This window comes from Hyperoodon ampullatus (genome assembly GCF_949752795.1).
Source record: "Hyperoodon ampullatus genome assembly, chromosome: 8".
NCBI classification, from domain to species: domain Eukaryota; kingdom Metazoa; phylum Chordata; class Mammalia; order Artiodactyla; family Ziphiidae; genus Hyperoodon; species Hyperoodon ampullatus.
In genome coordinates, this window is record NC_136921.1 from 8,770,768 (window position 1) to 8,784,076 (window position 13,309).

General features: G+C 49.6%; 1 protein-coding gene across 1 annotated transcript in view; it reads right to left on the minus strand.

The window, feature by feature from the left end:
- ARMC9 (armadillo repeat containing 9) overlaps positions 1-13,309 on the minus strand; it is a gene marked incomplete at its 3' end in the record, with an annotated part of 143,076 nt that overhangs the window by 91,093 nt on the left and 38,674 nt on the right. The window contains exons 10-12 of the mRNA XM_079710378.1: positions 7,721-7,755; positions 4,419-4,530; positions 753-845 (exon numbers count right to left, since the gene is read on the minus strand). Coding sequence (XP_079566504.1) covers positions 753-845; positions 4,419-4,530; positions 7,721-7,755 — 240 coding nt within the window. The remainder of the gene's footprint in view (positions 1-752; positions 846-4,418; positions 4,531-7,720; positions 7,756-13,309) is intronic.

Here is a 13,309-nt window from a genome sequence, read left to right on the forward strand (position 1 = left end):
AAATAATGAGATGCAGTATCTCCTCTGCATAGGGCATGTTCAAGCTGTCGATCCTCCTTCGGTAGGATACCAGGTGCTGAGAACAGGGAAGAGGGATGAGGAGGGGGGAGGAGGACTCCTCCGAGCTGGGCCCTGGGTTAAGTTCTTCCCACACGTGACCACACGCAGCCTTCCCAACAACCTCACGAGGCAGGTGATGGCCCCTTCTTGGTGGTGGAAAGCTCCCTGAGACTGAGAAATTTGCTTAAGGGTGTCTGGCCAATAGTCGGTGGGGCAGAGATTTGAAACCAGTTTATCTCCCTCTAAACCCCATACTTTTCCCACTGCACCATTAGACCTATCTGGTCCAAAGCTATATACAAAGAGTGTTGAAGACACTTTTTAAGTCGGGTCCAGATGAAAACAGTTTGAATCTGCTTACCTGCCTTGCCCATTGTAAGTCATCCTGAGTTTTCAGGACTCACGGTAAGCAGTGGGGTGAGGGAAAGAGCAGGGAATTTGAGAAAAGGAAAAATGGCAGAAAGGAGCTCCAGAGTTGAATCAAGCAGTACTAACTTGTTTCGGACTCTGCATTAGAAGTGAGAAGTGGGACAGTGTCCAGGGTGGACAGCAGATTTCGGAAGCTAACAGAAGCCCCAGGCTGACATACAGTCACTACGCTGAAGATATGCATAGAAATGAAAGCCTCCTCCTTCTAAGATCCTTCCCAGAAATGCAGGCCCTGGCTGGGCGCTGGGCCCTCTCTCACCCACCTGGCTACGGCTGTGACAGTCCAAGAGGTCGTTGCTGATGTAGGCCTGCAGAACGGTCTCCCTCTGCTCTCCAGGGTGCGATGTGGTCAAGCGCTAGAATGAAGAAAAACGAGCAACAGGACCCAGGTGTCGATGTGGAGGAAACTGTTCCCACAGCTGGCAGCACCAGTAACTATGCATTTCACCAAACAGGATGAGTAATACCCAGCCGGCTGGCCAACCAGCCAACAAGTCAGTTAACAAAAAATTACAGCGTACTTCCGCATGGGCGATGCAGGAGTCAACTTACGCATGTAGCCTCCAGAGCAGTGAAGGATTGTGTCAGACTGGATTGTAAGGGAGCAGATAAGAGACAGCGCAGCAATGCCTGGAGAGGGCTTTTTTTTTTTTTTTTTTTTTTTGCCGTAAGTGGCTCAAGAGTTGGTACCCGAAGGACGAGCAGACTATTGGGCAGCACGGGGGGATGTGAGCGCAGTGGGGGCTGGGACGTGTGGTCCAGCTGAGGGCGGTGTGAACACACAGGGTGCCTTTGCATGGTGCCCGACGGGGGGCGGCCATGAATGAGCACCAGGCGCACAGAGCAGACCCATCCCACAGGGGCTGGCACAGCAGCACTGCGGATACTGTGTGTGCGTGTGCGTGCGCGTGCGCATGTGTGGCACCCCTGGCACCGCCCTCCTTGCATATGGTCCTCCCTCCCCCCAGGGCCTCCCTCCTTGGCCGCAGTGGGTCCCACGTCTCCGGGACCCTGGCCTCTCAGGACCTCCACCTTCGGGTTTCGGACAGTCTGCTGCTCTTCCCGCCTTCTCACCCATGGGCTTTACACGGTCACAGGGGCTGCCGCCCTTCTGGTGAGTTCAGAGGCTACTGCTGGGCTGGGGTGCAGGGGTGAGGGGCTGGAGGGGTCTCAGACAGAATTACAAGGATCTCTTTATTTTTCCTGCTTGTTCTATGACATTCATTCAGCAAAGGAATATCCTGTCTCGCCAAGAGGCTCAATAGCATGGACCGATAGCAAGTGCCCAGCGGATAATCGAAGCGCCAAAGGGAGGCTGGTAACTGGAGCAGCGGCAAACCTCCGGGCAGGGACAGCCACTAGCGGTTACTCATGTCACCCCACCCACTCTAGTCAACAAAACCAGAGCAGACACACTGGCCACAGGACTCTTCCTGCTGATCCTGGATGCGTCCTCAGAGTGCTCCTCCAGACCATATTCCGGGAAGCACTGCCAACCATCAGAGTGCAAGTGAGGAGAGTTTTTGTTATCCAGAGAGATGGGGAAATCACTCAGAGGCATTTGGATGTCAACATAATCTGAAATTGGGGGATCCATGAAGGGGTTTGACGCTATTGCAAGGTGAATTAGAATAGATTGTTCAGTTAAAGAGTGAACCAGGGACTTTCCTGGTGGCCCAGGGGTTAAGAATACACCTGCTGATGCAGGGGACACGAGTTCGAGCCCTGGTCCGGGAAGATCCCACATGCCGCAGAGCAACTAAGCCCGTGCGCCACAACTACTGAGCCTGTGTGCCACAACTACTGAGCCTGCACACTAGAGCTGCATGCCACAACTACTGAAGCCCGCGCACCTACAGCCCGTGCTCTGCAGCAAGAGAAGCCACCTCAATGAGAAGCCCACGCACCACAGTGAAGGGTAGCCCCCGCTTGCCACAACTAGAGAAAGCCCAAGAGCAGCAACGAAGACCCAACGTAGCCAAAAATAAATAAATAAATTTAAATAAATAAGTAAATAAATAAACTGTACTCCAATAAAAATTAAAAAAAAAAAAAAAAGAGTGAACCAGTGTTGGCTTAGGCCAGCAGTTCTCACAATGTAGTCCGGGGAACCCCAGGAATCTAGAAGGGGTTCTCTTCAGGGAGAGTTCCCTTCAGGAGAGTCCCTTCAGGGTAGTCTAGAAGGTCACAATTATTTTCATAATACTACTAAGGCATGTTTTGTCTTTTTTTTTTTTTTTTTTTTTTTTTTTTTGTGGTACGCGGGCCTCTCACTGTTGTGGCCTCTCCCGTTGCGGAGCACAGGCTCCGGATGCACAGGCTCAGCAGCCATGGCTCACGGGCCCAGCCGCTCCGCGGTATATGGGATCCTCCCAGACCGGGGCACGAACCCGTATCCCCTGCATCGGCAGGCGGACTCTCAACCACTGCGCCACCAGGGAGGCCCCTGTTTTGTCTTTTTAATGGTCAACCTCTCAGAGGTCATATGAAGCGTGATAGATACTGTGACAAACTGAATGTAGAAGCAGAGATGAGAATCCAGCTGCCCTTCATTAAGCCAGACATTAAAGAAATGTGTAGGCTTCCCTGGTGGCGCAGTGGTTGAGAGTCCACCTGCCGATGCAGGGGACACGAGTTCGTGCCCCGGTCCGGGAGGATCCCACATGCCGTGGAGCGGCTGGGCCCGTGAGCCATGGCCGCTGAGCCTGTGCGTCCGGAGCCTGTGCTCCGCAAGGGGAGAGGCCACAACAGTGAGAGGCCCGCGTAACAAAAAAAAAAAAAAAAAAAAAAGAAATTTATAAAAGTGTAAAACAATGTCAGTCTTCTCACTAATTTTTTTTTAGTTTGGAAAATAGTTATTTTTCACACAAAATATGTTATTTCTGTTATGTCCTCGGTTTATTATTGTTCATCTCAAATGAATTAATAAATATATATTTTACGTTTTCTCAGCTTTAACTTCTAATACTGTCAATTTGGGTAGATAAAATTCACATAAACAAAAGCTCTTTGGGTTCCTCAGTAATTTTTGACAGTGTCAAGAGGTCTGGGACCAGAAAGCTTGAGAACCACTGCCTTAACTGTGATCAATCTGAAAATTGGTGAGAAAAGCAACCATTTATTTATTTAAACGAAGGCTTTTTTTCTTTTTTTTTGGCTGCGCCGCGTGGCTTGCGGGATCTTAGTTCCCTGACCAGGGATCGAACCTGTGCCCCCTGCTGGGGAAGCGTGGAGTCCTAACCACTGGACCACCAGGGAATTCCCAGAAAAGCAACTACTTAGATGACACTCTATTTTCCTTAAAGACTTGTTAATATGTTTTCACCCTTGATGTCTGCTCATGTGGCTGCGCAGGAATACCTAAATCCAGAGGTCTCTGCGGGGGTCAGTGTGAGCGGGACTCGTGCTCTAACACACCGACGCCACCAGCTGTGAGTCTGGCTCAGGACCGGGGAAGGGCCAGATACCAGGACATCTCCGGGCCCTTGAAACTACATGTACCAAATCATCATGTATCAAATCATCGAGTGAGGGCAATGGCAGCTGTGATGTCAACATAGGGGTTTTTAAAAAGAGACCACAGCGATCTTCGGAAGCTGCTTTTCATTTTTGCTCTTGGTGTCAGCAGGAAGCATGAAGAAAGATTTTGAGAAGATGGGTTAAAAGATACAGGCAAGGCAGCCAGCCAAGAAAACCAGCATGGCCTTTTTTTTTTTTCGGTACCTGGGCCTCCCACTGTTGTGGCCTCTCCCATTGCGGAGCACAGGCTCCGCGGCCATGGCTCACGGGCCCAGCCGCTGCGCGGCATGTGGGATCTCCCCAGACCGGGGCACGAACCCGTGTCCCCCGCATCGGCAGGTGGACTCTCAACCACTGCGCCACCAGGGAAGCCCCCCTTTTTATTTTAACTTCCAGAAAAAGGTACTTACCCAGCGCAGAGCCTGCAACAAGAAGGCTTTCAAGCGGTCACTCCCCAAAATCAAATCCTTCTTCAGTTTCTCATAATCCAAGGAGGGCAGTAATGGGACATCCTTCAATTTCCTACTCAGCAACACAAGTTCAAAGAGAAAGAACAGTGCAAAAGGGCATGTTCATTACACCTCCTGAGTATCATGACAGTCTCATCTAGAGCTGCTCTGACGCACTGTATGGGCAGTGGCCCACTTGCTCTCTGTACTCCTGGCGTTAACTCCAGGCCTCCACCAAGAGGGCTGGATTCCAGGCCCCCCACCCCAGCTTCGACGGGCTCAGCTCTGTCTCTTCTGTTGCATGTACTGGGGTCTATATAACACTTTTCCTAAAACAAGGAGTCTCTGCCTAATGGGATTAGAAACCATCATATTCACAATAGCCCAGGGCTCCACACCATGGGGATGAAATCACCTTGGAGGCATCATAGAATCCTGAGTTCTATTTAGAATCCTGAGCCAAGTCCAAAGCCTATTAGTTTCAGCAGGCCCCTAGGGTCCTCCCTAAAAACCTGAAGCCACTGTCCCTCTCAAGCCTGAGGGACTGGCTTGGGGGGAAGTGAAGGACAGAACAGGGGTCAGAAAACAACTGTGAAGAGGAGGTGCACAGCTGACCCTCCAGGAGGTAGGAGGGTGTGGCCAGGAAGCGGCAGTGGGGACGTGCCAGTGAGGCAGGTGGTAAGTAGGGCAATTTGCAAACCCTCCTCAAGAGGACTCCGAGTCAGACCTCAGGCGAAGGCAGGTTTCAACTAAGAGAGATCGCTGTTCAGAGATCTACACGGTGCAGATGACCCAACGCCTGCATCTGGCTGGCCAGAAACAAAAGGGACCACCTCAGATGCCTTGTCACTAAAACAAGTATCTTCACATTTTGTTTTGTTGAATAGAAGAAGATTGGAGTGTATAGAAAAATTGAAAACTGAATGAGGTCTGCACTGTCTCCATGTTAATTTCCTCGTTTTGCTGTTGTACTACAGTCAGATAAGATGTCACCACCTTATTTATCTGAGACACTGAGGGACTCAGCTTCCTATGAATCTATAATTATTTCAAAATAAAAAAACTAAGAACAAAACAAAATATGATTCTTCTAATACTGTGCAGAGACTATTAATATTAAATGAGAATTCATGAAGAATTGAGTGAAAAGACTAAAGCTGTAGGGTTTCATTTGTTTTTAAGGGTGGAGTAAAAACTGAGCTAATACCTCTGGGAAGTAGGATTTGGGGTTCTTTAAATTTTCTTCTTCATGTTTCTATAGACTCACATTTTCTATAATTAGCATGTATTACTTACATTATAGGAAAAAATTACATGCTAGTTTTTTGTTTTTTTTTTTTGCCACGCCACGCAGCTTGCAGGATCTTAGTTCCCCAAGACCATGGATCGAACCCGTGCCCTCAGCAGTGAAAGCGCGCAGTCCTAACCACTGGACCACCAGGGTATTCCCTTAAGGTTAGTTTTTAAAAGAAAAAATGAGATCCTCTTATAGGGCCTGGAAGAAAAAAACCAGAAAAGAGGGCATCGAATGGTGTCTCAGTTAACACTCTTGGGGAGGAGCGTCAGCATCTTCTATTTAATATAGCAAATGGGGCTTCCCTGGTGGCGTAGTGGTTGAGAGTCCGCCTGCTGATGCAGGGGACACGGGTTCGTGCCCCGGTCCGGGAGGATCCCACGTGCCGTGGAGCGGCTGGGCCCGTGAGCCATGACCGCTGAGCCTGCACATCCGGAGCCTGTGCTCCGCAACGGGAGAGGCCACAACGGTGAGAGGCCTGCGTACGGCAAAAAAAAAAAAAAAAAAAAGATTAAAAAAAATATATAGCAAATGGTAAACCTCCGTACATGGCAAATTGATTATTTTGATTTTTTTCCAGAGGCAGATACTATTGTGAGTTTAAAAATTAATACAAATACTTTAAAAAATTCCATTTATAAATAACTGGTCAGTATTCTTCAAAAGTGTCAAGGCCTCGAAAGACAAAGACTGAAGAATGATTTCAAATTAAAGGAAACTAAGACATGACAAGACTAACGTGCGATCCTAGATTGAACCTCAGACCAGAGAAAGGACGTAATGGAACAACCGATAAAATATGAATAAGCCCTGCAGACTAGAGGACAGTACTTTTTCAGCATTAATTTTCTGATTTTGATAACTGCACTGGGCTTGTGTAAAATATTAACACTGGGGAATCTGGGTGAAGGGTATATGGGAATTCTTTGTTCTATTTTTGCAACTCTGAAATTATTTCAAAATGAAAAAAAGTTTTAATTTAAAATGCAAACAGGCTCTTTTTCTAGACAAAAAAAGTTCCATTTGTAAAGCCAAGTTTGATAATGTTCTATAGCTGGGGAACTTCTACTCAAAGGAGGAAAAACGGTCATATATATTTGGGCCATATTTACTTGCCAATAATGGCAATATTACTAAGTTGCTCAGCTATCCCCCATTTCTGTGGTCCAGCCACTCTCCCACAGTCCATGAGGAAACTGAGGTACAGACAGGTTATAAAAGTGGTCCAAGGTCACAGAGCCGGTGGCAGAGGGGGGTTTTAACCCTGGCAGTCTGCATTCTACAGCCACCATCTGAAGTGAACAGAGTGCAGGGTTAATGTCAGACTCGGGCAGGACGGAGGGAAGGAGGAATGTTGTTATCGACTGCAGGTGTCTTGGTAATATCATAGCACCCACCCCTCCAATCCCCACCACCACCCAAGGCTGGCTCAGAGGGTCACCAGAACCCACCCTAGTCCTCGTGTCCATGCCAAAGGTTCTCAACTTCCCTGCTAGTGCAACACACATGCCTGGTGAAGCCCCCGTGCATCAGATACCCCCATGGGGGACAGCCTAACTGACTTGGATAGGAATGCTCCAGCACACACAGAGCTATCCTGTGGCCCTGGTCACAATGTGACTCAGGAGAGAACATAAAATTTAGACACTGCAACATTCTGTTGACTGCCCTATGACAGTAGATTAAACTGATTTCTATAGAATATTATAGGAACAATTCAACAATTTTTTCCATTGGATGCTACCTCACCAACGTAAATAGAATTGACTTTAAAAGATACTTTTATAAGTATTTTATAAGTATTACTTATGATTACTGGTATTTCCTTTAATACCCACATGTAGCTCCAGCTTAATCAAAGGAATTCGTCTAAGCTAGGTGGTTAAGAGCATTTATTAAAACTGTTTTGAATTTCAGCTTTACCCATAGCTATTCTCCTTAATAACAATTCCTAAGAGCAATTACTTACACGGGTGCCAAGGAGGCTCTTAAAATGGTTGAAGCCTGAGGGGGAAGGGGAGAGAAGGAAATAGATCGTGTTAAACATTGACAGCAATGCATTAATCCCAAATCACTGTAACGGCACAGAACCAACAGATTTGCACAGTTTTTCATCCACCAGGATTCTCCAACCATAATCGTATATGATTTAAAAATTAGCCCAAGTCCAAGTTTAGTAACACCCTACTGACGCATTTCCCAAGCCACCACCTTTGGCTTGTTGTTACTCCACTCCAAGCAGCAGTCTATAAGAAAACGGGTGGGTTCGCCCTGACCAAGCTCCCAGAGGAACTTAAAGCTGCCTAGTCAAAGACATCATAAAGAACAAAAGCAATGAAAATCAGTTTATTACCCTGGTTTTCTTCTTTATTAAGATTTTACCTTTGAGTATAAAAATAACACATGCACTTGGCAACAAGTCGCTCTAGAGGTGTTTACGGAAAAAATTCACAATCCCCCTCCCACCCTACCCCCTTTTAATCCTGCCTAGAGGCCAAATCATTGCCTACTTTATGGGCACGTTCCATTTATTGTTTTTTTGTTTTGCTTTTGCTACTACAGCAACGTGGTATTAAGCATGTACTAAAATAGAGAAACCACCAAATGCTGTGAATGGCACTTGTTTGGATGGACTCAAACCAACTGTAAAAGACATTTTGAGAAAACACGGGAAATGTGAAAATGGACTGCACTGGTATTACATGATACTAAGGAATTAGTATTAATTATATAAGGCACTGTGGTTACGTTTTTCGTTTTTTGAAGCCCTTATCTGTTAGAGATGTATATTGAATTATTTATAGGTAAAATGATGGAATGTTTGGAATTTGTCTAAAAGAACTCTAGGGGAAAAAAGTAAGTAGAGGCGAAGAGAGGAAGTCTCAGCCGTCTGTGGAGCCCTTCCCGACAGGGCGGGCAGTAGTACTCCGTTCCCTCTATGTCACCACAACTGTCGAACGGAACATTATCCACGCTGATCATATGGAACTGTGATCATTTTGCAGCCATTTCTGTGCCTTTCTCCTTTAGCAGACACGGAGTTTCACAAGGGCTACAGATATAGCACCTGCATGTCCCCAGCACCTGGCACAGTACCTGGACCACAGAGGCACTCAATCAACATTTATTTGTTGAATGCATGAATGAAGACTGACTTCCAAAAGAGGGCACTCCGGAATCCTTGACTGATTTAATAACTAAATGTAATAAATCGGCCCCGTTCTCGACTGCTTCCCTTTGCAGTATTTACAGATCCCCATATTCTCACCTTGAAGACCGAAAACCCTGCTTTTAAACCCATGTATGTTCTTGTAACTTTTAACCTTTGACTTTTCCTTTTCTTTTTTGGCCACACCGTGCAGCTTGTGGGATCTTAGTTCCCCGGCGAGGGACTGAACCCAGGCCCTCGGCAGTCAGAGCTCGGCGTCCTAACCACTGGACTGCCAGGGAATTCCCTTTCCTTTCTTTTTTTTTAAAATCCTTGACTTTTTAAAAATTAATTACCTGTTATTCCTGTTATTGGCTTAAACAGCAAGGAACTCAGAACATTGTTTGAAATGTCATCTACATGACTTGTCTAACACACTAAGGGGATCAAGGAGCCAGTAATGTGGTCAACGAAGGACACAGCCATAGTAAAACACTAGCATAATATATACACCAGAGAAAAATATTTTAAAATTAGTGATATTGGCTACTTCATATTTCCACAAATAAAATTCATTTACATACACCCTCCCTTTTATCATTTTTTTTTCTTTTTTTTTTTTTCCGGTACGCAGGCCTCTCACTGTTGTGGCCTCTCCCGTTGTGGAGCACAGGCTCCGGACACGCAGGCTCAGCGGCCATGGCTCACGCGCCCAGCCGCTCCGCGGCATGTGGGATCTTCCCAGACCGGGGCACGAACCCGTGTCCCCTGCGTCGGCAGGCGGACTCTCAACCACTGCGCCACCAGGGAAGCCCCCCCCACCATTTTTCATAATTAAGAAAATGTTCTCTATCTTTTAAAACACTGATTTTTTTCTTTTTCTAAATTCTATATCGTTCTATTTGCCCTGTGAAGAAATTAATTGAAAAGCAGTAATAACTGACCCTTTCATGAGAAGAACCAGTATGTTAAACAGTATTGAGACTTTACTATTCAATCAAGTAAAAAAAAATTTTCGGGCTTCCCTGGTGGCGCAGTGGTTGAGAGTCCGCCTGCCGATGCAGTGGACACGGGTTCGTGCCCTGGTCCGGGAAGATCCCACATGCCGCGGAGTGGCTGGGCCCGTGAGCCATGGCCGCTGAGCCTGTGCGTCCGGAGCCTGTGCTCCGCAATGGGAGAGGCCACAACAGTGACAGGCCCGCCTACCGCAAAAAAAAAAAAAAAAAAAAATTTTCTTTTAAAGCTGGCAATGAGCCGAGGGGAGAATGGCCCAGCCTGCTCCTAACAAGGGAGGAAGTTGTGGTATTTCATTCAGTAAGTGCTGACTGCCCACCATCTAACAGGCCTCTGCTAGGCACCGCTGATATCGGTGAGCAAGGCAAAAGCCCTCTTCTCAGAGAGCTTGCAATCCAATGGGCAGAAACAAGGATCAAATAACTCTCCGTGCCTCACCTGCAAGATGGTGGCAGTGCTATACCAGTGGGCGCAGATGCCAACAAGAGCGCATGGAAGTCAGCATGGCTTCCCCTCTTTTCTGCCTGTTCACGCTGAGCTCCCAGTGCTGACGGGGATGCTAGAGCTGAGAGGTACTGGGCGTAAGTTATGAAGTAGAAGTTGACCTTAACATTGACACCCAAGTATAAACTTGCCCACGGAATGGAGAACTCACAGCGGGCGACGGCTACCACTTCCTTCTAAGGTGGAGGTGTTAATAAGAATACTCGAACACTGAGGGGGCTGCTCTGATCTGTTGACTAACCTTTACTTTGGATTGGATTTCTAAAGGTCACTGCCACCAGCTGCGGGTGCTGCTCTGCGTGTAGGCGGGGTGGACACAGCTACGACAGTCTGGCTAAGGAAGAAAAGCCCCAGGAAGAGAAAGCTGGGAGAGGCCCCAGAATCATCATCAGTTGGAATAATTTCCCTCTCAAGGTAACTCTAGATTTTGAGTATGGACCACAAGCCGAGGGAGCGTCCCCTTGCTAAGGAGGCCCTGACCGCAGCCCCAGTGGGCGCTGTGTGAGCTCTGGGATTCTACGCTGGGCACTCAGAGTAAGGCCCCCAAGGCCTGGGGCACCAGGAGGAGGCCGGCGCCCCGGCCACAGCGGATGTGGGCACAGATGGGTGGCGCTTTCCACTGGGCAAGCACAGCGTGAACGTGCGGCAGCCCTTTCCGGGCACAGGTAGAGGCCAGCGGAACGAGGAACGTACGCACGTCAGTGAGTCGCTGAGCGCCTGTGCCGTGCCGGGCTCAGGGCAGGGCTCTCTGCAAAGCTTGGACGTGGGAGAACTGAACTGCTACCTAAGCCGAGAGTGAACGCGCAGCACTACGGCCCCACCCCTTCCCAGCTGCAGGCAAGGAAGCGGAGCCCGGCCCTCGGGGTCATGGTGTGGGCGAAGGCATTACTGGGGCCACACGAGCCTGGGACCACTCTTGGTGACAACAGCGGGACGAGGGGCTTTGCTAATGACGCACGACGTCAGGAAGCGTGCTTAGAGAAACCGGGAGGAGGTGTGACGTGGCGAGAGTGTCCCTGGGTCACCAGCGACTGGAGGTGGACTGGGTTGGCGGGGGCCTGTCACTGTGGGACTTCTCCGGGGAGTTTGGTGTACGGCTGACAGTTGTGAATCTCAGTACCCAGCGTGTCTCAAACTTGTGACATCAACAGTTTGCTTGGGGACGGGAACATCCCGTGGGACTGGCTTCGAGGCACACACTTCGGGAACTGCTGCTCCACAGGACGGCAGCGGGCGTGCGCAGCCCAGGGAGGGTCAGAAAGAAGGAGCCTCGACGACACCAGCAGCAGCTGCGAGCCCCAGGGCGACAGGAAGGCCCCGTCTGGAGCCAGAAACCTCCTCGGACCAGGCTGGCCCGCTGCCAGCCCTTCTTCCCTGGCCCCGCCCACGTGGGACTAACGCTGAACCCAGGTGCCGCCTGTGCGGTGCAGGACAAAGGCAGGACCCTTGTCAGGCGACCTCACGGGGAATGGTCACCAGGAGAGGTTAAGTCACCACCGAGGGAAACCTGAGGAAATGTGTGTTGGCCACGTGACAGAGAGGCAACAGGAGCCGGGGACCCAGAGGGGCATCCCCGCCACATGGACAAGGGAGGCTGCTATGGCCAACTCTGTAACAGGAAGGGGTACGGACACAACTCGAAAACGCAGGGTTGTGACCGCAGAAGGGGAGCACTGGAATGGAAAACTGTGCAAATGCGATCTGGAAGCGGCGCTATTTGTGCGTGCGTGCGGCGTGGGAGTGCCCGGTGTCTGAGCCCTTGGCCTTGCCTCACCACCCCGCAGCCTGAAGGCATCTGAGAGCCTGGGGCCGGGCAAGGTGCGCAGCAACGGCACACCTGGGGAGGTGCCAGGGGCTGGGGCTTCTTGGGGTTTCTGAGACCCAAGTCAGGCCGGGAGAGACAGATGCGCATGAGATCGTGGAGGGCTGGGGACTCCATGCTGAGCACGCTGGACCGGAAGTAATGAGATGGGATTCCTGTATGTACCTTCCTGAAGCCTGAGGGCATAAGTAAATAAATAAGACACAACCAGAAAGGTCACTCCAGCTCCCGTGTGAATGAGCCATCAGAAATCTACGAATTTTGAGACTGAGACTAGGCAGGAAATGTTGCTCTAAGCCAGGACAGAAAGAGGGAGAGCCTGAACAGACACAAAGCAACAGAGGCAGGGCAGGAGGGAGGAAGCCCGCCCAGATCCCCACGGCCACCTGAGCACAGGGCAGAGGAAAGGGTGACTCTCGGGGTTCCCTGGAGTGCCATTTGCTGAGACAGAAACACAGGAGGGAAATCACCTGTGTGGAGGAAAAGATGAGCCTGGGATGGGACATGGAAAGTGTGACGTGCCTGTCAGACATTCACGGGGAGAAGGCCGGTAAGTCTGGGTTTGGAGGTCGGGGAAAAGGTCTGAGCTAATGGCACAGTTACCCTCTGCCAATCACGGTCCTACCGACTGATGAGACCAAAGGTATTCAATCCTCACATCACCAGGGTCCGTTCAGGTACGTGACAGGCACTGGTGTGTGAGGTGTGGTAGCGAGAGGGGAACCAGGTGTGCAACTCCTCCTCCTCGATACACAGAGCACTGGGCCCAGAAAGGCTGCCTCGAAATGCAGTGGCAACAGGGGGAAAGGGCAGGCGTCCTGCCAAGACTTAAGCAAGCCACCTAAGGGAGAACGCCAAGGCTGAAGATGCTGGACTTCATTTGCAGAGCCACAGTCCACACAGCGGGAAGCTTCGGGAAGTACCCTCCTTAGCAGAATAGTGCCACAGCAAGGCTTCTGAACAACTGCACGAGGCCACCTCCCAAAAGGGTCACCGCCAGCACCGCCACCCCCCACCCACCCCTGCAGGTTTTCACTGCTAACAAAGATGGTTGATTTTGGAAGTAGATG